Here is a 27,824-nt window from a genome sequence, read left to right as displayed (position 1 = left end):
CCTGGATACACCCCTGGTAAGAAAGAAGAAAGAAAAAGTGGTTAAGGGATAGTAGAAAACAGAAGAAAAGAAGAAAGAGCATGATCTAGATAAATGACTTCCGGGTAAGGACAAAAGTTTCTAGGCGTCTAGTAGAATTCCAGAGCCCTGTAGAATTCTACCTGTGAACCAAAGGTGAACGCGGTGTTAGTGTATGTGTGTAGGTGTGTGTGTGTAGTGTAGACGTAGCTTGGCAAAAAAATGGGCATGCACCACAGAAGAGTTCTGTGGCATGCACCACTGATCAGTGGCATGCACAACATTCCTTGCTTGCAGGTGTAGCCGCTAGCCGCTAGCCGCTATGACCGTACCCTGTGTATGCTACGCGGTGTAGCAGCGGATACCGTGCACAACAGCTGAGCCAGTGCTGTATGTATGTACGGTAGACTGCACGGCACTGAGCGCTCGAGCTAGACCCACTAGAGTTTATAGCTGTATGTAGACAGTGTGTGGCATCTAACAGTTTCTGCTCGTGGGATAGTAGGCAAAGGGATCGGCGTGGCGAACAACGGGGAAGAACTACGAATCATTGCACCGTCAGCCGTGTTATTACAGCTGGGATAATAGTATCTGTACTTTGGCATATCGGCACATCGCATGAATTGTAGTCATGGAAGGTGTTCTCTACAAATGGACAAATTATTTGGCAGGTAAATGTAAAATCAATTTTACTCCCCGAGTTGTGTACTAATCTGCACTACACACACCATTCACCACCACGTAGCCAAAGCCCTAAGAAATGCGTCATCTCCGTGCAGTGATGCCATGGGCGATGTTGTGCTGATGGCAGCAGCTCACTCGACAGACAGCTGTCGCAGCCGCCTCGCGTCTGTAATCCCAGGCGCGGCGCTCTCGCTACGTGGAACGATCAGCACCGATAAATGTGTCCAGTAAAATTATCCAGTAACGGTTTATGTAGGCCTAGGCCACCTTTCTATAAGTTATAGCCAGTGACGACAGTGTGGTGCATTTATTATTGTGTTGATGTGATACCATTAATTATACATTTTTCATTTAAGAATTTAACGTTAAAATACTAGAACTCACTGAGTAGGTAGAACCACATCTGCTCTTTAATAAGCATCATTGCTTTAGAATCTAAATTTAAATATACACAGCCCAGTCGCTGTAAGAATGTGTTTTTTTACCGCGAGTGGGCTGTGTATAGCGAGTACAAATGTACATTGCTCACTTATTTTCGCCAAGCATTTAGATATAATGCCTAAATGACTTAACACCAATTGATAAGCTTGGCTTTGTCAACATTATCAGTGATTGATTATTACAATCGCAGAGACTCCAACTCTCCAGACTCCAGCTTTCGACGGGAGATCTCCCGCCGATAGCCCACTTTTGCAAAATCTCCCGGAGCTCCCCTTCTCCCGCTTGAGATTTAATTTCTCCCACCCTGGCTCTGTGTCTCCCGCTTGAGATGATTTAATCTTAGTGTCATCGTATGTTGAAAAATAAGCCTTAGAGCATGAGGCAGCATCTAGTAATTTACCCAAGGAACTTCGCGCTCGTGATGTTCAGTTTGTCATCTTGTGCACATCAAGTTGGAGTCTCCCATTTGCTAGGGCTGTAGAAGAACCTAGGGGTTTCAAGCGGGAGAATCTCCAGATCAGAAGGTGTTTGGGATTGGAGTCTCTGCAATCGTGTAGCTAAACCTGCAACCGACTGGTTCGCTCGTGTTAAAACTGCCAGTTCCATGTCCATTCACATCACATGCACACAAAGCCAAAGGGTACTGTGCTCGATATTTCCCTATTAAAAGCCTAAAGCTGTAGAAACCTAATATGGCTTGTCTAAACTGTAATTTAATTTTACACATTCAGCTAACTACGGGCTAACTTTCAAGGATGTTTACGCAGCTCAGGCATCTATCAGTAGTAGTAGGTGGCTCAGATCATTGGATCTACTTTGTTCGGAGTTCTTTCTTCTCGCAAGTTATGTTGAACGTCATGAACATGATGAATAGAATTAAAACTAGATCTAGATCTTAATAATTGCATATTCAATATTAAGTAAAAAAAACAAACAAACAAACACCAAGGCCGGTTCGACCTCCCAATGTATCCCATGACCCCTATGTCAAAGGCAAAATTCAAATGTGTGCAAAAGCATGCAGTATGATGCCCTAGTGCACTGCCCTAAGTTTTCTTTACAAAACTTGCTTGACAAAAATTAAAGTCATGCTCTAAAGGGAAAGCATGCAAAGGTGCTTTCTAGCAAGTACCACATAATGAGTTAGCCAACCAATATTGGGTGGCGACAATCTCTTGGGTGTTGCGTGACTAAATGATGTTGTTAAGGTGGTGGCGAATAATCTGGTCTGGCTTTCATTCAGTATGAGATCCCATTCAAAATGAAGTTAGGATTTATAGAAACTCACAAATTACTGTAACGTTACACCATATTCTCCACAAGCACAATGTTTCATAGATATTGAGATTGAGACATGTACCATAAACAATGTTTTGAGTACGAGGGGTTGTGTTTGTCTCCAAATGCAAACAAGTACATGTAAAGCTTGGTGGTACCTTGAGAATGTAGTGAGTACTTCAAAACAATGGAATTAGTCTTGCATGAAATCTACAGTACCCACATCACAAAGTCAACTGGCGTGGAGACACTTGCAGTATGCTGAATATTGTGATGATACACGCACACACCACTCTATTGTAGCAAACTTGAAAGTGGTTCACTGTGCATGCAGCAGTGAGTGCACATATACTTTATATAGAAGGTGGCATAATAAATGGGGCAAAGGTAGACTTATCTAAAATGGCTTACTCTAAGGGAAATTGATAGTGAGAAACCAAACAAAATGGTGACAATTTGCTGTCTTCTGTATAAAGAGCTTCTCCATTGTTCTTTAGAGCTCATAACACAAACAGCATAATTTACCATTTGCATATGAAACAAAAACCCAGCATTAATGTTTCAAAATGGTTCTCAAATGTGAGTTTGGGATAGAAACAACCAATGTAAAATTTGAACCGCCAAAATCGATGTTAAGTATTGTTAAAATACTAAATTTGAACAATAGATAAAATGTTTCCAGATTAAACCGTCTACAGTTATGGTTTAGTGAGAAAAATAGTGATACACGTATATCCTTATAGTTTGGGCTTTACTGCAAAAAAAAAAAAAAAAAAAAAAAAAAAAAAAAAAAAAAATATATATATATATATATATATATATATATATATATATATATATATATATATATATATATATGGTAGGATGTTTTGTGATACTACTGACCTACACATTTGAATCATAAGTGATATCTTGAACATTGTTAGAATTGCTGCTCCCAAAGGTAAACAGGACCTTTAAATTTGTGTTTGATTGTCTTCAATTCCTGTGTTATGGAAGTATGAGAACTTGTAGCATAGACCCATATTTTGCCCTCCCCGAGGATTGCCCTCTGATCCTTGCTTGACATATTTGGGGTGTATGCCACCATGTCCTCAAGGTATTGATACCTTGTGACTTCTTCTATTTCTTTTGTTACATGATACCCTATGAAATGGTAACATTGAAGAAAGCATTTAAAAAAAAAAGATATACAGCACCAAACCAGAGAACAAAAAACAAAAACAAATAAGTTTCTTAGACTTGATGTGGACCACATTGAAGCTACAGGCAGAGGAGTGTTTGCTAACTGACAAACAAACAAACAAGCTGAAGTGTGAAGAACATCAGCAAAATGAAGCTACAGTGTATACTGCACAGACAATATTCAAACATGTTACCCCATTTGGTTTTCTTCCCAAAGAGTATAATTTTTTCATGAAGTGTTTGCTGCTTTATGACATTATAATCGACAGGATGGCAGCCAAGGTGGTTCGTGCTAGACAAGGGGATACTGACATACTACAAGTCGCAGGACGAGATGTCTCAAGGTTGCAAGGGATCTGTTAAGATGGCCTGCTGTGAAATTCAAGGTAACATGCCAGTATAAATATTCAGCCTCACACTAGGTTGAATCCATTTTGACTCTAATGTAGGTGAGCAAGGTTTTGGTCTCCAGTTAATACTGCCAAGCCAGAGCTTGTATTCATGTTTTTGAAATTGATGTTTGTTTGTTTGTTTTTTCCCTACAAAGCAAATGGTACTTAGTAATTTTATCTATTCAGACTATTGGTTGAGCTATTTTTGTTTTTAAACTAGATATCAGATTTATTGCTTTGAGATTAAAACAAATTAATGAAAGAACACAAGAGTATGACCATACAAAACACACAAAAAAAAAATGCAGTAAAGTGACTTCTATACACACAGAAATATTATGCCTTTGATCAGTAAATACATGACATAAACTTATGGAATTCATGGAAATGTTGTAAACATGATCTTTTCGTTCAAAAGCTGTTTAAGTTTTACAATAATTTGATAGTAAAGAGATAATAGACAAATCAATGCTGAACACATGTACATATGTTCATTGTAGACTGTGTGCACGTATAGAAAAAAAGAAAAGAAGAAATACGCAATCAGTAAATTCTGAAATTAAATAGTCTCGCAATCATTTCAGTGGAATGAGTTGGTTTTTGTATGCTGATACTGTTATGAAACATTTCGTCATGAGGCATCATTACCCTATTGAGGATGAGCTGAATTTGCTTAAAACACATTTCCCATAGACACCTGCCTGAGTATATTCAGGAGTTGTCTTCAATGGATTGAAATAAGGGTAATCTAGTGATCTGAGCAGCAGGAGGTACCAGGTCACCGTACAAATCTTCTACTCAACAGAAACCTTAAAGGACAAGTCCACCTTCATATACATAAGGAATGCAGCAATATTAGAACACATCAGTGAAAGTTTGAGGAAAATCGGACAATCCGTTCAAAAGTTATGAATTTCTAAAGTATCTGCGCAGTCACTGCTGGATGAGAAGACTTCTACAGTGTATGATGTCACATACGTACAACGATGTAAGGAAAATAAAAAGAGAATTTCACAAAACTTTACTTTTTTAATAAAGTGCACATTTCTTCGACTTGTTACTGACGTGTATTAAGGGTAATATTATTCCCCCTGCCTCCTGAAAAAGAGAAGACGAGTATTCTTTTTGCTATTCGAGAAAAGTGAAAATATGTTTATTTTTCTTTATTCTTTCCTTACATCGTTGTACACATGTGACATCATAAGCTATAGTAGTCTTCTCATCCAGCCGTGACTGAGCAGAAACCGCAAGAATTCATAACTTTTGAACTGATTGTCTGATTTTCCTCAAACTCTCACTGGTATGCTGTACTAATATTGCTGCATTCACTCAACCCACATGTCTATGAAGGTGAACTTGTCCTGTAATTGTCATACTGGATGGTATTAGTGTGTATTTTGTCTTTAATTTTCAGTGCATCCGACAGACGAGACCAGACTAGACCTAATCATTCCGGGTGAACAGCACTTCTACGTCCGAGGGGCGACACCAGCTGACCGGCAACGGTGGCTGGTGGCGCTTGGGTCCGCCAAGGCCTGTCTTGCTGACTCAAAAATCCACCAAAGAAAAGGTTTGTAAATACCTAATGTTATCTTGTGGTCATGATTTTATGTCAGGAAAAAATTAAGACAAAAGAGACAAATTGTGTTGAGATGATACATCATTTTTTACTGGCTGCACATTCAATATCAAACAATGTTGCAGTTGCTGGTGATAGACACTGTAAACATGCTGTTATTATGCACATGTAGGAAAAGTGTTTGCTCATTTGTAAGAGCAAGTGTTCTTGCACTTGGCAAGAGATGGCTGGCCGTGCATACTGTAATACAAGTAGCAAAAGTTCACACACTTAGCAAGAGTTTGCAATATGCAATATGCAGCTCTAGTCCAAGCATACACTGTACACAAGAAGAAGAGTTTATGTATATACAAACCTTCTTTTTGCATTGCAGCACACTCAAAACGAAAGAAGAAGGAAAACGTGTATAGTGGCTGTTTTGTCGCAGCCTGTGGTTTCCTGAATTCATTCTTCACTGGGCACACATCCTTTAGTTGCGTCTGCAGATCGTCTTGTGTCATGTTTTCCCCCCAAATTTTGTATGTTAACATTGTCCACTGACATGGCTTTATTTTCTGATATCATGTTTCATGCATGTTGGCATTCTGTTATGCCATAACATTTGAAATAACTGACCTATCTGCTAAGCCCTAAATGCTTTAAACGGATGGTACTATTTCAGTTGAAATGGGGCTTCATGTTTCTAATGTTTTTTTATGACGATTTTTTTTAGATAATTAGAAACCTCTTACGAAATAAGAAAGAACATAATTCTAAGAGGAATTCAAAGTTCATTTGATGAAAATTGGTTTTTGCAATGGCTGAGATATCAAAAAACAAAGAGTCTTAATAAAATGTGGGACCCACCTTTTATTAGGACCACTTTGTTCTACTTTGGTTTTGGATATCTCAGCCATTTCAAAAACGGATTTTATCAAATGAACTTTCAATTTCTCTCAGAATTGTATGCTCTTTAATATTTCACAGAGTGCTTTCAGTACCTTGCAAAAAGTTAAAAGCTGAATCCTCACCTCAACCAATACTATGCCATCCCTTTAATTCACTCCATCACAATTCCTGTTTTATAATCAGTTGACTGGAAATTGCAATTGTGCAAATACATACCTGCATATGTGATATAGTTAACACTTGCTCAATTTGTATGTCATGCTGTAGAGCATTGCATATTGAAAAACATACATGTATATGGAAATTGCAAATGTTTGTTCATAGTGGAACAACACTTTCAAGAAAATTGAATATCCTGCATAAACCTAGTTTGGCAAGGTTTGCCAAATCACAGTCTCTATGAAAACATTTGAAAGTCCTTATGTCATACTTGTGGCACACTGCCGAGAGCAATAAAGGGACCATTTCCCTTCCATGCATGTTTGACTGTACTCACTTCCTGCTAAAAATGTGTTTCGTTTTTTTTTATTACACTATATGTCCGATTGTTTGTTTGTTTGGTTTCTTGTGTGTTTTTTTCAGTTTTTGAAATGGAACAAAAAAAAAAAAACAAACAAACAGAAAAGAAGATCAAGTGCTTGCAGTGAGTGCAATTCACTACTAGAAGTAACAATTTTTTGAGATCAGCTTTTATTTTCAAAGCTTTTTTTTAATATTATTATTTGTCCCATACTTTGGCAAAAAGCAGAATAATTTGACTAAAATTAGCAGAGTGAACCCAGAAGAACCACTGGACCTAATTCATGCCTTTGAGTACCACAGTGTGATGTCATAGCCATTCATTGCTGTGGAAACTGGTTCTAACAACCTCACCTGGTTCACTCTGGGAACACTATTGTTACTCACCATGCTTGCCCCTGATTCCAACCCAAGCTTTAACCATGGACCTACCACACATGGACATACACGTACATCACTTGTTTATTGATTCAAACACCTGTTTCTGTGAAAAGTGTCACAATAAGATTTTAAAGATGCTTTCCTGCTTTGATCTCATCGTGCATCACTGACAGCCACCTTGGAGTAAAAACAAGACGGCGCTTTGAGATATCTAAAAACTACACGCGTGGAAGATAACTCTCTTAAATCAAGAAAAATGTGTGTGTAGTTGTAGTATACATTGGGAAATCATCGCTCAGTTAATTTCATTTGCGAAATGCACGTACCTTACGAGAGAAAGCAAGTATTTCGGCAGGTTGGTTGTAATATGTAATCTAATTTTTCCCATTTTTCGCACATTGTTTCAGAGTAAACAAGGACAGTAATGGTAGATGACATGTATGTCTTACCATTAAGCAACGTTACATGCGCATCCACAGGCATCCACTTCAGTAACTACTAATTTTGTGACACAAAATTTCTCATGATTTGAGGTTTGCTGCTCCCCATTGTCGATTTTCCAAAGGCAGTTAAGTCTGAAAAGGCACCTCAGCGAAATAAAACCGAAATGAGGGAAACGGTTCTTTTATCAGTGATGATGAACGATTACACAGTCATCATTGTCCAAACATCTGAATGTACTCATCAAGATGCACATAATCAGGTGGCAGCGATGCAGGTTGGATCAAAGAAAGACCTCCGTTCATAGTCCATGTGTGTAGTAGGTCCAAGCTTTAACGAAAGACTGTGACATCATCACTTTGGTACCCTATTGTAAAGCTATGTGTACAGGTATCAACAGATGTATCGAGTCGTGTGGTTTTTCAGGGGAGATCACAAGTGAATGTAGTCATAGTAAGTTCAGAATTTCATGTCTGTCTTTGTCCCATGTCTCGCAGAGGAGTCTGAAGACAGCCTGAGAACCAAGATGTCAGAACTTCGCCTCTACTGTGACCTTCTGACCCAGCAGGTGGCTACGGTTAAGCTGGCTGGTGCAGGGACAGCAAATGGCCCGGACCTGGAGGTGAGGCGATGCGTGTTGGGAGTGTAGTTTTGCCATTCCAGCCATCTTATCTTTAGATGACTGTATCTTACAATGCCTGAAATACACATTTACCGGCTTAGAAAGACCCTCAAACTATCAAAGGGCTGCAGTCGATATGTGGTAGCAGTTACTATGACAGGAAAAAAAATTGTTACATTTTAGAAGCTTAGGACGGAACATCTTTCATTTTCTGTACTTTCACTAAACTCAGCTAAAATGAGAATTTATGTGTGGGACAGTGAAAACAGCAGCCATGCTATTCCATAAAATCCATCAACTACATGTGTATGCCTGAGTATTGTACCTTTTTTCTCGACTTGACACAGAAGATATTTGACATGCAGGAATGGATGAATGACCTTATTTTGAAGCTAAAATTTGTTCATCTAGCAACCAGCTTTTTTACTTTGTCTGCAGTAGGTGTGAGGATGCAAAGTGGAACAAATGTCATTGGAAAACAAAGTCTGGAAAGCTTGCAATAAAGCACTGTAGCCCTCCTGATAAGATCAAACATCCGTGGTCCAAGACATTTAGTTTTGCTGGCTTCAGTAGTTGTGTGACCCATATTTGTTTTATAAGTGAACTTCAGAATGCATTCAACCTTGCCCAAGTTGAATCCAGAGGGAAATGAGAAAAACCTTTGACTTACATGAATTTTGACTTGCACAATAGAATTAAACACATTGTTATATCCATCTGGGGCAGAATTTTTCTTTCACAAATATTTGACTCATGCGAGGTTGACTCAGGTAAAGTTGACTGTAATGTTCTACCTGAGTAAGTTATTAACCAGTTGCTTTGGAAGCATAATAGATAATTATCATAAATAGATAATAAATCAAATAAATATTAAATGATCATCACATCAGCAGCGTCATCATGTGATAATCCAGAAGTTAGAAACACCCTTGTGAGTTTGAAATGCATTGCGACCTCGTGAACGATGTTGCGACTTCCAGTTTCTTGACTTTTTATTCTGGCCTCTGCATTTCATTACAGAAGCTCAACGAGTCCTCCTCATTGCTATCGGCGACGTGCGACACCTTCATCAAGACGTTACAAGATTGCATGAAGCTAGCCAAGGAATCCTTCACCCCGAACATCCACAACATGGATATCAGCAACACAGTTCTGCCCCCATCTACGCCTTATTCAGACAAGGTAGCAAGAGCAGGCAATACCTCTACGGTGCTTTGCCGAAATAAGTAAACAAATACTGTATACACCGAATATCTGCGAGGTTTTCATTTTCACGAATTTCAAGAGTCAGGTGCTATTTACAAAATTAAAGGCAAGCAAAAATGATGGCTCTGATCCCGATAAATGAATGTGATGCACACCTATACATTTCTCCATTTAGTACACTCCACGATCGCGAATTTAACCACTCGCGAAATTGTCGGGAAGTCCCGATTTGCAAAAATTTAGACTCGCTAGATATATAGCGTATACAGTATGTCATTGATCTCTAAAATTGTTACTAGTTTATTGCCAGATTCCATTAGTTTGAACTGAAGCATTGAGTTCCAACCTCTGAGAGTTCCAATAAGTCAGTTTGGAGTTAGCTCATGGGCACGTTTGTACGAATTACCTTTCTCTTTTCTCAGTCAGTTAGGGGCACTTAACTCTTATCTAGAGCAGCATGATGCATAAAGCTGTACCTAACAATTTGTGGGATTCATCAATCCTGTTCAAACAAAGAATGAACTTGCATAGTCCAGATGACCAGAATGATATGACAATTAGCACTTGGGAAAGCATCCATTTCATTATTTTGCATTGAATGTATTAACAATCTCTTTCTTATTGATATTGCCAAATACCACTTTTGCTGTCAGGTGGATGTGCTGGCAAGCAGCATTTATAAGGATAAATAATCAGTACATCACAGATGCCTATCCCACTGAATTTAAAAGCCAACATGCTTGTTGGTACGAATAATCCTTTTCTGCTCATGCGCAAAGTGGAACTGCGAACTGGCTTATTGCTGTGTGATGAACATGACACTGCTCAATGCGCTTCAGCTTGTCATTTGATGAAAATTTAATGTTAGTTGTATATATGTGAAAATTATTTCAACCATATGATGTACTCCAGAACATCCCTGAATAACTCTGTGTTCAGTCTTTGTAGTTAAGATTAGCATTTGAATTGAATGTCTGTCTTCGTAGTTGTTTCTTATCAGTCATGTAATATTCATTTTATTGGTGTTGTGTGATTTAATTTACTGTAATTTCATTACAATTCGCAGAAAAAGTCAAGTGCAGTGCAGAGATCTCACTCTGTGGAAGACAGGTAAGAAGAAGTCTAACTCATTGTATTATATTTCAGACATTTTAGACATCTTTAGTCCTCTGTCTTCTGACAATGGACTTTCAACTTGTCAGAGACATTAAGGCAAAACAGTTTTTATATGCCTATAGAACTGTCAATTTTTGCTCCAAAATGTACACGTAGGCATGATAAATGTGTGAAATAATGCCCTAATAACACAATTTCAATTGGGTATCGACAAAAATGGGAAATATTAGCCAAAAAGGTTCGCCGGAAGTTCACAATCTCGGAGCTTACCTGATCATGGTTGCTACGTAATTTTTCATGATTGATTATTGATAATCGATAAATCGGGCCACAGCAATATCCATCAATCTTCTACGCTAGAGCGAATCGCAAATGGTGGAAGATGAATGTTGAAACTGGCTGTGAATTGTTTTAGCTGTAAGTCTTCACACTATCCTGCACAGGGCTCGGGGATTCTTCAGAGGAAAAATATGCAGCAGTCCCAGATCTGCCCGGTCTCCCTGACCCTGCAGGAGGCTCCCTGAAAAATTAAAAACTCCTCGTGCCTTGACAAGAGAAGATAAATACATTCCACATCTGATGATAAACTTAGGCAATGGAGATGTATGGAACACATCAGCACCTCCCTACTTGTTCTTCTTTGAACATAATTAATATTTGATGTGCGAAAGTTGGCAAACCGTGTCTGTGTTGTCATGGCTACTGCACATTATGCGCTGCAAACTTCCTGCAATCAAGCTACTTTCAGACCAGAAATGTTTGTGTGCATTTTAATCTCGCGAGTTTCTCAAGGGTCAAGATTGGTGGAATAAAGATGCACAATACAGTTCTTGGCAGTTGGCGAAAATTTCATGCTGGAATAAAGGTTGTTTGATCCAGTTTGTGACAATTTCATGCCACAAAATTAGCTTGCTTTACAGTATTATCTTATGACAAAGTCATATAACTTATCATGTTTAATCCTTTCAATTCAAGATATGTCCCACAGATGGTGAATAAACACGGAGTCACAACGAGGTATCGAAATCTCGAGGAAATGGCTGCCCGTACCCCTCATTCACGCCCATCCAGCCGCACCCCAAGTATCTCGAGTCAAGAGGGCATTCTTGGGGGACTCTCGGCCACGCCGGGTGCCCACGGTGAGGTCCGGAAGTCGTCCTCACTGCCGACGACACCCACTCCCGCCTCGCTACCGACCACGCCCACTCCCGAAAAGGTGCTTGTCAATGGCTCCGGTGTGCCGCATGCTGCGGAGGCAAGGGTGCCGACTTTCTTTTCAACTTTGCCCACAAAGTAAGTCTGATTCAGAAGAGGGGATTACATTTCTCCACCAGTCTCCAAATGAGCAAGCCTACACCCTTTACACTTGTGGTGTACTTCATGTTCAAAGAGTCATATTCATTCAGAGGAGGTTTTCAAGAAATACAATTTATGAACTTAAGCATAGAAATACTGTAATATTTTTGCGGAGTTGAAATTTTCGCGCATTTTGTACAACATGAAACTAGCTTGAAAATAACACATTTTTTTTTTCTTGTTGTGTGTAAGATATTTACACGTATATTTCGATTCTGCAGAATTTACAACATGCAAAGTTTATATTACTTGACAGAACATTGAAAAAAATTACTTGCACAATGAGTTCCACCTTTACAGTATGTAACATTCCTTAAGATGAAATCAAATCATGCTATGGACAACCTTGTATGCAAAGGCAAACTTACGTTTACTTTGTTTAATTTCATATGCAAAGGAGGAAAGAAATGTACAATGAAAAATATACATGCATGCATACTAGATATGTGATGGTGCATCATAAAACCAGCAAAAAGTCACATGCTGTGATTTTGCATGAGGACTCAAAATAAGCGAAATGGATCAAGCTATATATCAAGCTATATATTTTTCATATTTTCTGAATGGAACAATTCTTCTTCGTATGCTGTAATTCTCAAGTTTGTTATCATAAAGTGAATGTGAAATTGTGATTTTTGCATTTTTTTCTTACAACATGTTATTGTTGAGTAGTGTGGGTGTGAATGTTGTAATGGTCTCTTTTGATTCCTTAAAAACCATAAACACACACTTTACTTTCCACTTTTTGAAAGGATGGTTCTACTCTTTTGAAAGTAAAGTTTGGTATTATGTAGAATGTGCTTGATAAGGGGAAAAAAATCAGCTTGATTTATTCCCTTCATTGTAGATAAGTGGAGTATTAAATCCTGTTTTTTTGTCACTTTTATTCAGAGTGCAGCATAGCGAGAATTAAGCACTTGGAATAGACCCCAAATTTCAAAGCTTCTTTTCTCAGTTAAATACTTTTGGAGTGTGTACTCTATATCCACTATTTAGGTACCTATGTAGGTTAGGAATGCCCATTTAGTTATACTTAATTTTACTGCTTAGAGTCTGCTTTTTCAGAGTCTGCCCTCAACTAAAAAAATCCATATGTGGCAACTTTTTGGTGGATTTATGATGCAAGGTTACATATTGTCTGGTGAGAATGAGAAGGGCGTTAAGTTGTCTTGAACACTATGGGTGTTGTGACAACTTAACGCCCTTATCATTCTCAACCGACGATATACTCATACTCAGACCAGATTAAATATGATAATAAAATGACAGATGTGAGAAGAGAATGATGTAAACAATGCATTGTCATTACCAATAATTGATTTATACTGTATAAGACATATATTTTGCAAGTCCAGATTTTCGTGAATCTGGAATTCCCGACAATTTCGCAAGTGGTTAAATTCGTGATTGTGGAGTCGTGTACTGAACGGAGAAATGTACACACGTACGTCACCTCCACATCGGGATGAGAGTCAATATTTTCGCATGTCTTTAATTTCGCGAATAGCACCCGACTCGCAAAATTCGCAGAAATAAAAACCTCGCCAAATATTCAGCGTATACAGTAATAGGGAACAGAAGGAGCCAAACACTAGATCCAGTTCTTTGTGATTACAAATAGTATTATTTTCGTGGGCATGTATGTATACAGAGTGTAGTTACACAGTGCTGAAATGTTGTCGAAGTATTCGTTGCTTGTTTGGCATTTAGAATAAAGGTAAAGGTGTACTGAATTGAGGGAAAGGAGTACAAAAAGTTTTTTTTAATGCAAGATTGGAGAGATATAGAGATTGACAAGGGGTTCGCACAGATCTTTTTTGTAGTGCTGGACATGCCTGAGGTATAACTGGTTGGTTTCCTTTTCAGATTTTCCGATGTGCAGATCGAACCGGATGAAAGCATTCCAACTCAGCCTTTTCTGGATGCGTGCACTTGTATAGTTGGGGTGTTTGGTGAGTACATGCATGTTGTGGTGGTGTTTGTTTTTCATTGATTTCTTTTTTTTTTTTTGGGGGGGGGGGGGAGCAGGGTTTGTATCTGGTTTGACACCCTCAACGGAAATGCCAACTGTTACTTTCTTGCAGTATTTTGTACTTTTTGGTGACAAAATTACTGCAGGTTTCATGCAAAATACAATTTTTCTCAAATGTGTTACTAAACATGCCTATTGTAGGAAAGGTAAAAATACTGTTCCCCCCCCCCCCCCTCCCGAAAAAAAAATATCTCTTTTCAGCCCTTCGGATACTGTAGTGCTGTTTACGAAGTTGGCATCCTTGCCTCAATACAATGGTCCCTTGGTGGAAAACATTAGTTTTGAAACCTGCCTGAACTTGCTTCTCTAAAAGGAGGAAGGGGCAGAGGAATCTTTTAAGAGGATTGCTTTTGTTCTTGCTGCTGAAACCCTACAATAGCTTTGAAGATACAATAGCAATACTACAGGTCTTTCTTGAATTCACTGAGGTCTGCACAAAAGTTTAGCCAGTAGAGAATTAAAGGAATGTAATATTACTCTAAAACCAGAAATGTTAGCCTGTATTTTGATTTCACAAATTTTGTGAGAGCCAAGATTTGCAAAATAAAATGAACACAAAAGCTTTTGTCTACAATGTATGCCTTGTATGCCAGTGGCACTTTGCAGAAATTTTGTCCCGCAAAAATATCTTGCTTTACAGTATAGCAGTCTAGTTTTACTTGCAATGCTAAACCAACTTTCTTGCCTCACATGTACTTCCTGCAGATGCCCTCAGTCCAACGGCTTTTGCCCCCGTCAAAATGGATGTCAATGGAAACATACGAGTAAGTTCTACGACAGTTACGTTGAAGCAATTCTGAACATTATATTACACAGTTGATTTTGACTCTTTCTGTCATACAACCATTCATGCATAATAGATATGAATTGGAATACTTAGTGACCAAAGTTCTTTGTTTTTGTTTTGTTTTGTTTCGTACTTGGATTCTCTACTATGAAGTTTTGTGACTATGCATGAATATGCATGACATCATTTTCACTTAATTCTCCAGAAAAAATAACATGCTGTGATTTGACCGCACCTGCAAGTACAGGCCTGTTTGTTCACTTATCTTTTTTTTTTTTTTTTTTAACAGAAATTTTGGTACTCTTTGACACCTTCAATATCATTTGAAGGATTGATTATCAATAGGTTTCAGGTTAGGCCAGTTCTGAAGAACTATAAGTTAGTTCAGTCCTCAGCGAGGGGGCTATGCAGTGCTCAGGAGATTAGCTGGAAGTGGAAGATGACTTGCCATTCTAGACATTTTCATGATATCATTTGATATCCCACCTATAGAAACACACTTCAGATTATATTTTATGAATTCTTTGGCCCGAATTCACGAAGGTGGTACAATTGAAACCATGGTTTAAATCATGGTTTATTCAGATTTCTTCTGCGTAGATATGATTGACAGATTGCGTACGCCATCAGACGTCCAGTAGGGAACACGCATTAATACGCCCATGTCAAAGGTACGCCTATCTCGCGCTAATTTTAGACCATGGTACAAATTTTGTACCATGGTCTAAGTTTAAACCACCTTCGTGAATACAGGCCTTTATGTGCTAAGTCACATGGCTGTAAGCTGTATGTGAAATGGTTTTCCAATAGCATTCAGTTAAATTCCTCCAAAGCTGAGGAACATTATCAGGGTAATTTGATATTGGGTGAAATCTGAGAATGTCATTGCATCATATGAATATGTATTATGATTGTATATAAATTTTTTCTCATCTCCACCAGAAACTGCGGCAGAAATATAGCACCGACCCTGAGATGTTCATGATGTTACAGGGCATGGTGCAGGAGGAGGTCCGTTCCAAGACAACTCAGGTCAAGAACTCGGCGACAGACGCCCTCATGTGGCTGAGGAGGTACACTTCCACTTGCTCAAAGTCACCATAAAGCTTTTACTTGTAAAGCTGTTATATTTGCCAATTTCAGGAATCGCTGTTGTGCTGCGAATTTATAACAACATGTGAAAGCATTGAAAGATGAAGCCAGCCTCCTTCCCCCTCCTATATTAGGCAGCTGTAGCTCTGAGGTTTGAATTTTCTTCAATTTGTCTTCCTCTAACAAATGAATGTGTCACTGCCCTCAACCAGGGATAGCCTGGTGGTAGTGTCACTGCCCAGAAAGCAGGTTTGAGTCCCATGGTTCCGTTTTTATGCCTCCGCAACGAAGTGGCCGGAGGCATTATGTTTTCGGGTCGTCTGTCCATCCGTACGTCTGTCCGTCCCGTTTTGTTTTTGTCGATATCTCAAGAACCGTGTGGTGGTTTTACATCAAACTTGGTATGAGGGTATATCCTTGGGGGATAATACTTTGTGTGGATTTTAGGGTCACAGGGTCAAAGGTCAAAGGTCACAGGTTATTTTGTGAAAAAAAATTTGAAATTTCATGTTTTTCTCCATATCTCGCAAATGGTTCAAGGTATCTTCATGGAACTTAGTATATATGCTTGTACCGATGGGCAGTGATTATCTAGGGAAGTTGGGGTCATGGGTCAAAGGTCAAGGTCAACTCCTCAAAATATCACTACTTTCCCTAAAATGCAATATGCCTGAATGTTTTTGTTTTTCTTTTAACTTGATGTATGCATGTACAGTAAACCTCGGATAAGTCGACGTCGAGTGAGTCGAAAATCACTTAACTCGAAGGAAAATAAAAAGTCCCGATTTTTCCCTATGTATTTTCTCTAAGAAATATTTGGATAAGCCAAAGTACGAGAGTCGAATTTCGGCTGTGTCGAAGTAAAACATTCAGTCCCTTTTGTACAAAATACACGTAGTTTACATCACTTGAGCCGAAGAAGATTTGTCTGGCATTCTCATTACATTTAGAGGAGAACAAAAAAATCGGCATGTCGCAGAACCCCGTCCCTGGCCTGCTGCACGTAAGCATGCACACTCACCATACCGCTCTGCACGCATGTCGAATACATACACATGTATACATGTATACACACAGAGCATCGATCCATACTTTATCCATACACACAGCACATCCATACTTTATCCATGTCAAGCCAGAACTCCTTGGTCAACCAATCGCTGCTTTAATATTTTAGTGACAGGCCATGTGGGCGGAGCTTGTTTGTGCGTGCCCGGCTGGCTGTATAGTTTTGTTCAATGGAGGTGGGATGGGCCTGGGAGAGTGTTTGTCTCAGGGTAGGTTGACAGTGATGGCACCTATGTTGCACCACAGACATAGCACATGCACATTGCCGGGCGCAGACATTCTCAGAATTACGTTTAACTACTAGTATTGATACAAATTCCATGTTCAATTTTGAACAAAATAAGAACATTATCTTCAAGAACAGACAAATTTGAATGCAAACACACACACGCACACACACACACACACACACATGCATGCAAATGTACTATAATACATGTACATAACTGTCTGTGAGTCGAAAAAAAAATCGACTCTCGGGAGAGTCGAATTTCACTTATGTCGACGCATTTTTGTCAGTCCCGAGAGCTTCGACTCATGCGAGGTTCTGTGGGAAGTTTCTTGCCAAAAGGTCAAAGGTCAAAAGGTCAAAGGTCAAGTGAAAGTGCTGAATTGCACTTTTTCCTCCATATCTCAAAAGTAACTCAAGGTATCATCATGAAACTTACATATTTATGCATGTTCAACCTAACAGTGATTCTCTTTGGAACTGTGAGGTCAAAGTTCAAAGGCCAGGTTTAGATAATGCTATTTTCCCATTTGATACTGAAATTATACTTTTTCTCAATACCTTGAAAATTACTCAATGCATAAACTTATAAAAGGGTCAAAAGTCAAGTAAAAATCATCAGTTCCCCAAATACCTGCACTCTGACATTTGAATCATTCATCCAATTGAACCTAGTTCTAGGAAAGTGAACATTCAGCACATTTGTGGCAAACCTGTCATTTTAATATTTTGCCAATTGTTTGAAACTGTCATCACACATTGTCAAGACATTGTACTATAGACCTATGAGGAGAACCATGCATTATGGCGAAGGCATATCAGTCGCCGTAGCGATATATCTAGTTTCGACATGTTTTACAGATCAGCAGTTGCAATCTTCCACATTTCATTTGTTAGAGGGAGACAAACTGAAGAAAATTCAAACCTTAACCTTCACCCCTGTCCTTGATATTCTCTTGCAGCTTCAGATCTGCTACGCTAATGCCAAGACACGTACCTCCAAGTGGTGCGGACAGCATGAGCTCTTTTGATAACAGCTGTCTTGCACACTCAGTAGGTGCGTTGCAGCATTAGCATCACAGATCTAAATTGCCTGTTTGGATTCTCCTCTTTAACACCCCAGAGCTTTTACGGGTGTAACATTTGTTCACTTGATGACATGTGCAGTGACAACACTGTAAAGGAAGAGAATATGACAAAAAATGAGGGACACCACTCTGGTCATGTTGCGATGGCTTGCACTGAATCCACAGAATTTGATGTAAAGAAATGCAGTCTAGTAGCAGAGTTTCCTAATGAGTAATACTCATTATAGCTGCTTCATGATAATTATGTAATTTTTGCCATTATTGTTTTTTGTTGTTGTTATGCAGAACACTGGAATTTATACGCGAGTTTTTGACGGAGATCATCAAAGGAGAACGGGACATGAACCTGGCAGCAAGTAAGACAGTCTTCATAGTTCATTTTGTATACTTGTCTGCGTGTAGGTATATGCAGTGCTCGACACAAATCATCAAATGTAATTTTGTGGTGACCAGACAGTAAAATATTATGAGCTGTTTCCCTCCCAAACCAAATACTCTTTGTCAATTATTTTGTGTTGCCCATGGCAGTTGACAAATTTTGCACAAACTTAACTTTTTTTTCTGCAATGCCTAGATGTTTCTGTTAGTTTTGTTGTTGTTGTTGTTGTTGTTTTTTGAAGTAATTAGAGAACTGTTTGCTTTTTGTGACATCAGGTCATCTGAAAATCACAAGTAAAATCTGCCATTTAAAATATCTGGATAAATGAATCCGAGGCTAGTAAAGAAGAAAGTTGTTTGTTTTTTTATAATATTTTTATTTGCTTTTGTCCCTTTTTAATATACATCTAATAATGAAGAAGCTGATTTCAAACAGTTAAGAAGTACTGAACAACTTTGTTCATCTACCAGTTAACATTGCTGAATCATGACTCAGGTAGTCGTGACCTTGGAAAGCCTCAGAGCACAAGGTATTGGAATAAATCTCATGATCGGCTGACGTAGAGAAGGCAAATGTTTCTATATCAAGCAACAGAGTGATGTCATTGATGATTCATCTATTATCAAGTTGTATTTACTTTGTACAAAGGTCTAGGTGGGTTTGTGCTGCTTCTTCTTTTTTTTTTCTCTCTCTTCTAGAGATGAAACAACATTGTGGCATGTGCAAAGGTTAGGGTGTGGAAGGAGGGAGATTAAAGATAACTCAGTGTTGTTTTATCTGAATTCAAATAGGGCCCAGTGATATCTGTCAGTTTGCAGAGAGAATAGACACAGAATATCTCTCATTCCTCAATGTTCATCTATTTGGTGTCTGACTGTTCCACATGCTCCTATCTGTGTTCTCTCTCTTATCTTCCTCAAGTGCAAATACGGAAGATATAACTTTGCATTCTTAACATTGTAACCCTCTCTTTACTCTTTTGTGCAGCTAACGCGTATGGAAGGACTTTGAAGAAATACCATGGCTGGGTTGTTAGAGGAGTTTTTGCTGTAAGTACCATGACAGCTTCCAGTAATCATTATTTACTTAATCTCTGTTATCTTATTGGCTGATGTAATGGTTAGACAAACACACTCAGACTCAGACCAAGGTCGACAGATTAAACTCCTCACGTGCCGTGTTCGCACGCCCGGCTCAGTCGATGATGTGCCAAGTTTGCATATTCTGCTCAAATGCACAAACCCACCCAAACAGGTCAATAGATTGCCAAATGCCACAGTACATTCAAAGTGTTTCTCGCGATTTCAGTCCTGTCACATGTAGCTTGCATTTTATTTGGTGATTGCTTATCAAGCTGTATTCCGTAGTGGATTTACTAGTAAATTCTAAGTTTCTGCCACTGTTTTGTGTGCAAAAATTCATGGCTCTACAATAAAGTAACTACCGGTCATTTGAAAGAAAAACAATCATAGATTTGTCATGCAATTTACATCCAAGCAAAGCTTTGCAGTTTCCCTGCAACTTCGCTCATTACATATCTATAGTAACAAAAATCTTGTACAAGTTACATAGATTTGAAAAGGAAGAATGTTTTCCCAAAGCATGACTATACATTGCTGTCTCAGAATAATGTGGTACACAGGAGGTTTATACCATGGCACTTAAAGAGTTTTTAGAAAAACACACAGACACAAATTACTGTACGAGCTGAAATTTTCGCAGTGGTTTTATTTTCGCGAATTTCGCGAATCGCCTTTGAACCGCGAAAATAACAACATGCGAAAATAACAACACGCAAGTAACTAAGTTCAGTTAGATCCTCGTAACCGCGAAATAAACAACACGCGAAAATGTCCTCCAAGTAGCAATTCGCAAAAATATCTGTACGCGAAAATTTCAGCTCATACAGTAAACTGTCTTAAGAGGCTAATAGTAAATTTGCATTTGATATGAAGTTATTTGTTCCACTTTTGACATTTTTTTTTTTTTTTTTGATCAGCTGGTGCTGAGTTTTTAGTGGAAGAACAACAAAACATGGCGGGTGAATTATCAAAATCACTGATTTCGCATTTCACACTCTGTGACTATTATACTGGTGAATACATGTGAACTGATTATTTTCAAGTCATGATTCCATTCCACTAAGGGGGGAATCCCCAACACATTTGGGACCATACTACAACGTGTATGTTCACTCCTGTACAGTGCTGCATGTCCACCAGCATGATCCTTTTAAGTTCATTTGTCCTTATACAAAAAATATATATATATATTCCTTCTGTCTTAATGAGAAGATACTGATGCCCTGAGAAAATGATCTCTCTGTTGGAGTCATATGCATAGGAATTATTGGAAAATGGTTTTGGATTGAAACTTAATCTGATCTGAGATTTTTTTTTTACTCTGCCCAAAACCAAGTTTTTAGATTTTTTTGCCATTCAAATGAATTGAAGTGTTCACAGCTTAAAGGGGATGGCTAGTATCTGATCAGTGGGAATGCTGAGGGATGATTGTTCCAATCCTTGTGGGATTCATTTAAGAATACATTATGTATCTATTGTTGTGTTGAAATCATTTGCTTCAGAATGGTCTCATATTCAAGTAATCTGCAGTTTAATGTTTGCTGCTTAGCGTGCCTGTACAGTGACGGGGCAATTAAACCGCACGTTGTCTCCCTCTCTCGCTCTGACATTGGTGATGTTATCTGTAGAGTAAAGCAGCCCTTATGCCGTTTAGTGATCCATCATATTACTGAGCCATTTTCACCCGAGTTGGCAATCAGTCACTTGCGCCTAACCGGTCCTGAGAACTCAACTTTTCATGCAAAGTGTAGCCTGATACTGAAAGTATTGTTTGGTTGGTTGGTTGGTTGGTTTGTTGGTTGGTTGGTTGGTTGTTGTTGTTGTTGTTGTTGTTGTTGTTGTTGTTGTTGTTGTTGTTGTTGTTGTTGTTGTTGTTGTTGTTGTTGTTGTTGTTGTTGTTGTTGTTGTTGTTGTTGTTGTTGTTGTTGTTGTTGTTGTTGTTGTTGTTGTTGTTGTTGTTGTTGTTGTTGTTGTTGTTGTTGTTGTTGTTGTTGTTGTTGTTGTTGTTGTTGTTGTTGTTGTTGTTGTTGTTGTTGTTGTTTGTTGTTGTTGTTGGCTCTTGTGGAAGTCTCTAATGGCATGGCCTTTTTCTTTCTTCCCCTCTGCAGCTGGCAGCCAAGGCCGTTCCCTCCATGGAGTACTTCCTGCAGTTCCTGGCCACCAACAAGGAGGATGCCGACCGGGATGACTTCGAGGGCATCATCATCCGGGACCTCGAGGAGTGCGTGAAGGCCCTGACCAAGCTGACGCAGATCCTGCAACAACACTACGAGAGGGGCGCGCTGGAGACGGAGGAGATCGTGTAGGATCGGGAGTTATTCTGGTTGCATCTGGGAGCAATCCCCTGCCGAATGCATCTTGAAAATGTGTTTTTAAGTCAGCGTCATCCTTGTCCCACTATGATCAAGATGATTATTTTATTATCGAAAGCCACCTTTGCTATCAGTGTTCATTATTGCAAAGTTTATGTCAGTGACCGCTGCCTGGCAATTAGATTCTAACCAAAGGCGTACTGTATACGCCTTATATTTCGCGAGGTTTGTATTTTCGCCGAAGTCGGGTACTATTCGAGAATTTAAAAACACGCAAAAATATTAACTCCGATCCTGGCATGAATGTGACGTGGATGCATACATTTCTCCATTCCGACTTTATTCCATAATCGTGAATTAAACGATTTGCAAAATTGTCGGGAAGTCCCGATTCGCAGAAAACACCCTGCTCCGCGAAATATATGGCATACACAATATTATAAGTGTATTGTTTTGTTTTGTTTGTTTATTTTTGTGGAAGGCAATCTGGTGTCAGCTTCATCTGTAGTTGTGTTCTGATCCAAGTGATGTGCAACTGGTTGTTATTTAACCAGTTTGTGTCATCAGTGATTACTTTATAACCGCAAAATGCAAGTCTGAAGCTGTCATTGGTCTGCTCGTGAAGTGCTTTGCAGCCATTGTCACCTGTGGTCATATTTTGACCTGAATAGTACTTAACCTTTTGAGGGCAGTCTATACCAATAATATTATTATGTGCATTCTGTGAATGCACAAATTGTGCCACCGTTCTTTGCATCTACATGGCAATGATTGTAGAGGGATTTTATTCGCTGAAGAAGTTGACCGAATTGGAAATAGCAAAGGGTGAGAACTGTGTCGTTCAAAGTCACATAAAGCTGTCGATCCCACAGTTGCTAGCTCTCTCAAGCATTCATGGTTTCTATAGCATCGTGTAAAACAAATCAGTTTACATCAAATTAGAATGATAACATTAATCCCACATGATGAAGAGTCCATACCAGTCGGTTACTTTCGCTGTTGTCAACTTTAATTGCTAGTTACTCCATTGTTGTTTCTGTGTTTGTACTTTTTCTAGACGATTGAGTGAAAGAGATGCACGGTTTCATTTTAGACAAAAGCAAGGGAAGAGAGATAGCATGCAAAATGGGATAGGGAGGGGGTGTTATCTCACACAGTTTGACTTATTTTCAAGCCAAACCGACTAACAATGTGCTGAATGAAATGATGGATAAAGGCTGAAATCTATCTTTTACTAGTTCTTAAGCAACTCTAAATTTTGGTATGAGACTTAAAGGGTTATTAAGAAGAGAAAGCAGGTTATTCATTAACAGAAAAGTGATATTTCAATTGTACATTTGTTTCTGAATTGATTTGGATATGCCACCAGAGTCACAGGATTGCCGTCACCTTGCACACTTTTGCAATACTTCAAGGAAGTATAGGGCATCTCTCTGTCCCAATGGCACATTTGTTGTGATGGTTTACACGTGGGTAATCTCATTGGCCTGGAGACTGGACGGCAACATAATAGCGACCGGAGTCTCTGCTGGTTGAGGAGACATCTCTGAGACGTCTCCTGGGGACCGGCCAGGTCTCCAGGGAGTCTCCAGAGAATTAAACAAGTTCAATTTTTTTAGAAACTTTTTCCAGTCTCCAGCTAGTCTCGTAGACATCTCCGTGACGTCTCCATCAGTTGCGGCCAAGTCGCGGAAACAAATTTTGTTCATGTCACCTCCGCAACCGTGCAGAGACCCAAGGCAACCTGCTGGCCTCGTTTTTGCCTCGTTCGGAGATGTCCGAGATGTTGCCCTGGAGTCACCTTTTTGGTGAGAGTGCAAACCATTTTTTGGTCTTTACAGTCGCTTGTGTCACTGCAACTGATCAGTCGCGGCAGTAGTGGTGATGTCTCTTCCATTGAGATAGGCCCTGTAGCGTCGTGAAAATTATGTTTCCCTTGGTATTAATGTTGTGATTCATCACTCTTTAATTTAGTGTAATGTTTGTGAGATGTCACTCAGTGATATAGAGTTAATGTAAGCATGTGGTTTTGTCTCTAAGTCATCACAGGAGAATGTCCACTACATTGTGTAAGATCATTTGTAATGTAGTCCCACCTATGCCAGTCAGTGTGTGGGTGTCTTCATCATAAAGAATTGGGCATTTTGCAAAACTGCACAGGGGTTGAAACTGTAACGTCTACTTGTGGGGCCAAACAAAATTGCCTGTAGACATTGGATACTTTGTAAGCTGTACTGTCCAGACTTGATGTATTCTGTGTTGCCTGAAAGGAATGGAAACTGAGAAATAATTGTATGCCAGTTGCACAACCAGGTCTTCTCGGGCAATGTTCTTGTACATTGCACCATGAAGTCATTTGGGAAATATGTACATGTGCTATAATGACGAACAGGCTTTTAATTATTGGTATTTGCTTTCAGCGGTGTAACACCGTGCTGTACTGTTTTTTTATGTCTTGAGTGGACATAAAGGTATAAAGGTATCAATCTCAGTATGTAGAGACACAATGTCCTGATACTGTTTTCTTTGGTAATTTAGCATGTATGCAATGTGTAGGTATGATTTCTGAAAAGTACTGAGATTTGTGTGACAGACAGATACAGTGTAATTGCCTCATGACTGTAGTTTCTCCAGTGCAAAAGTTGTCTTTTTAAAAAAATTTTTTCAGGCATTGATTAGGTGAATATTTGCTGAAGATAAATTGTCATGTTTTTCAGTGTGTATTTTGGGGTGATATATGCTATTATAGCAAGAGAAGAGAACTTTCTTTTATTTTTCTAAATCTTGTGGACAGGGATGCACCATTATAGTATGCAGATATTGCCTTTTTGGAGGTGTAATAAAACATGACATCCCCATGGGACTTATATGTGACACGCCACAACTAAAGGATCCTAAAGTCTGGGGAGGACAATTATCTGAAAATGATGTGACATTATTCCTTTACTCTTCCACTTTAATTTCATGTATAACATGACTCATAAAAGTACTCAGTTGCAGAGATATCAATGATTGTATTAGCGCATGTCGGGTGGTGTAGGAAATCAGCATTTCAAGAAAACCGCCTTCAAAGTTTCCTTCCGAAATCAAAGGGAAGGCGAGACAGTTTTCACCTCTTGACAATAGCAGGTATGCTCCTAGCAACCTCTGCAATGTTCATTCAAGCTTAGCACCAATCAGTAACCAGTATGCTGCGCAGTGACCAATAAGATAACTCCCTCGTTGCTAGGGGCCGAGTCTAGCTGCAGCGCTAAATCCAAATCTTTGGACACATTTCTGTTCCATTGAAAGTCAAAAAATCATGGCCCAGAAAAATGCTAATTTCTTGCCTTTCCTTTGATCATTTTTGCTTCAAAGTTTCAGCAGATGATAGACGATACATGAGACTTCAAAATTATGCCAAAAACAGAAATCCAATTGTTTTGACCGATTTTGATGATCTGACTTCAAACTTGATTTTCTCGGCTCAGCCATTAGCGACTTTATGATCCTTTTGTTGTGGCAGGTCACATATTATATTCCCCAAGATATAATATTTTCCTTAAGTGTGTAGTTCTTAGGGAAAATATTACCCCGACGTGAAAATATAAATGCCAAGGGACTGTCGAGCATTATACTTGTACAGTGATGGACGAGGCAGGATGTGTTATACCATGAACTGATCCACATAAATACGCATCATTTCATACTAGCCCCATTGCATTCAGTCAAATTCTTGAATTACATTGCCCGACATGATATCAATGGTAGCAATATGACAATTTTGATCCTCGCTGCATCATTCATGTGATTGCGTCGTGACCAATCACTGACCAGTATTTATATGCACCATTTGATATCAGTAAATATTTCTTTCACAGAGCAAATATATACTCTATTTTCTTTTGTAAGAAGATATTTATTTTAACCACTTTTTAGTGGACAATACAGTGAGGTGTTTTCTTTGAAAGAAAAGTTAAAATGTCAATAGTGAAATAACCTAAACAAAGTGCACATTTTCTTGTTGCTGCTGCTGCTCCTATGAAGTATATTACGAGAAAAAGAAGTCTTATATCAAAGATCTATTCTGAACCAGTTAGGAGGTTAGTCTGAAAAGAAAGAGTAAAATTGTGGACTTATGCTTATTTTCTGTAAACAGTTCTTAAGATATGTAATATGAATATGAAAATGAGCGAGTTAGTTATGTGTCATGGCCTCAAAACTTACCATACAGTTTGTACAGAAAGAGTTTGAATATCTGTTCAAACGTAATTATGGTTCAGCCTCAAATCCTAATGTGTTTGGCTGATCATTATTTGGAAAGTTATTTAGTCGGGAGTTACCATTTGTTTTACATTTATAGTATAGCATAAAAATTAAATTTCATATATTTTTTTTTTTGTACACAATCAGTGGAAAGTTGCATGGTAATGACATCATCTCTCTTATTTGCATACCAGCAGCTTTTCAAGAACTGTTTTGCAGAAAAAAAAAGTAAATTTTTAAAATCTCAGAACTTCCTTACTTTGAGTCTGAGTTTAAGCAAGTTTTCAGTCATGCTTGTGAGATTTTACTTGTTCTTTTTAGACTAACTTTTAAGTGATTAGGACTTTCCCTTTAATTGCAGTTAGGACTCTGGAGATGATTCATTGTGCTAAATAGCCGTGTGCTCTGTGTTTGCCTGTGTCAATGTGCGGGGGGTGGGGGGTAGAAAGAGACCTACCGGTATTCTATGTAGCTTTTTATTTTTATTTATTTTTTTTTGCATTATCTTGAAAGAACGTACATATTTGTACACGTGTGATAGTGTCAGCCGATTTATTGTATCTATGACATTCCAGTAAGTTTTGAAGTAATTATCATCTGTGACACGGATAGGAACCAAGATGACATAGATGGGAATTGAGCTTTTATACTGCAGTGGTCATCAGTTTTATGTCACCATTGCATTGTAAGTACATAATTGAAGTTATTGAAGAAAGGAGAAGGTGAAGAAATATATATCAAGTGTTGAAACTAATTCACATGTTTGAAAGTTGTTTTTCTGTCCATGAATAAAGTGTAATAATGGAGGTTATTATCGGAGATAATTTCTCTTACAGGAGAAATGTGTGTTGGCAATTTGTTTAATGCGTGTGAAATATCTTAGCAGCAGAATATGACACTTCATTTTCGTTTTGACAAAGTTTATTGTATGTCATGTATCAATTTTATTATTGTTATTTTTATTAGCGAGTTGTGATACGTTTCTTTTTGGAACAACAAACAAAGAAGAATATTTATATTTTGTATGTACAATGTATTGATGGGCACAAATTTCCTATAGGGGAGAGGGGAGGTTTGATGAAAGTTTATGTTGTCTGGCATACTAGTACATGTATTGTGAAAAGTAGCTAACCATGAGAGGATGTGAATCAGCTGCAAGCAGCGTTGTGTAAGAGAGTGGCAACTCAATGCACGTAAAAATCCTGCTTCATTCATTCATTACAAAGAGCAGGGTGCATAACCTGGTGAAGTGGTCCCACCTCACATCCAACTGGTCCCCATGGAAGACCAGCTACGCAGCTGAATATGTGCTATCCAGCCATTTCCTCGGATCGAAAATGAAACAAACAAGCAGAACATTAAAACCGTGAACACAGGGTTCTTGAATACAGCCATATTTGGATC

At 38.7% G+C, this 27,824-nt stretch overlaps 1 protein-coding gene across 1 annotated transcript; it reads left to right on the top strand.

Moving 5' to 3' along the window:
• Nucleotides 1–529: 529 nt before the first annotated feature.
• On the top strand, nt 530–22,169 carry LOC140245350 (pleckstrin homology domain-containing family A member 8-like). Its single transcript, XM_072324928.1, has 13 exons — nt 530–689; nt 3,876–3,992; nt 5,413–5,568; nt 8,304–8,428; nt 9,449–9,610; nt 10,701–10,744; nt 11,726–12,043; nt 13,973–14,058; nt 14,844–14,902; nt 15,868–15,998; nt 18,688–18,758; nt 19,769–19,830; nt 21,972–22,169. Exons 1-13 carry the CDS (start codon nt 650–652, stop codon nt 22,167–22,169), a joined length of 1,569 nt encoding a protein of 522 aa, XP_072181029.1. The 5' UTR covers nt 530–649.
• The last annotated feature ends 5,655 nt before the right edge of the window (nt 22,170–27,824 follow it).

This window comes from Diadema setosum, chromosome 22, assembly GCF_964275005.1.
Source record: "Diadema setosum chromosome 22, eeDiaSeto1, whole genome shotgun sequence".
Classification (NCBI taxonomy): domain Eukaryota; kingdom Metazoa; phylum Echinodermata; class Echinoidea; order Diadematoida; family Diadematidae; genus Diadema; species Diadema setosum.
The sequence above is the reverse complement of the archived record's forward strand: the minus strand, read 5'-3'. Positions and strand labels throughout refer to the sequence as shown.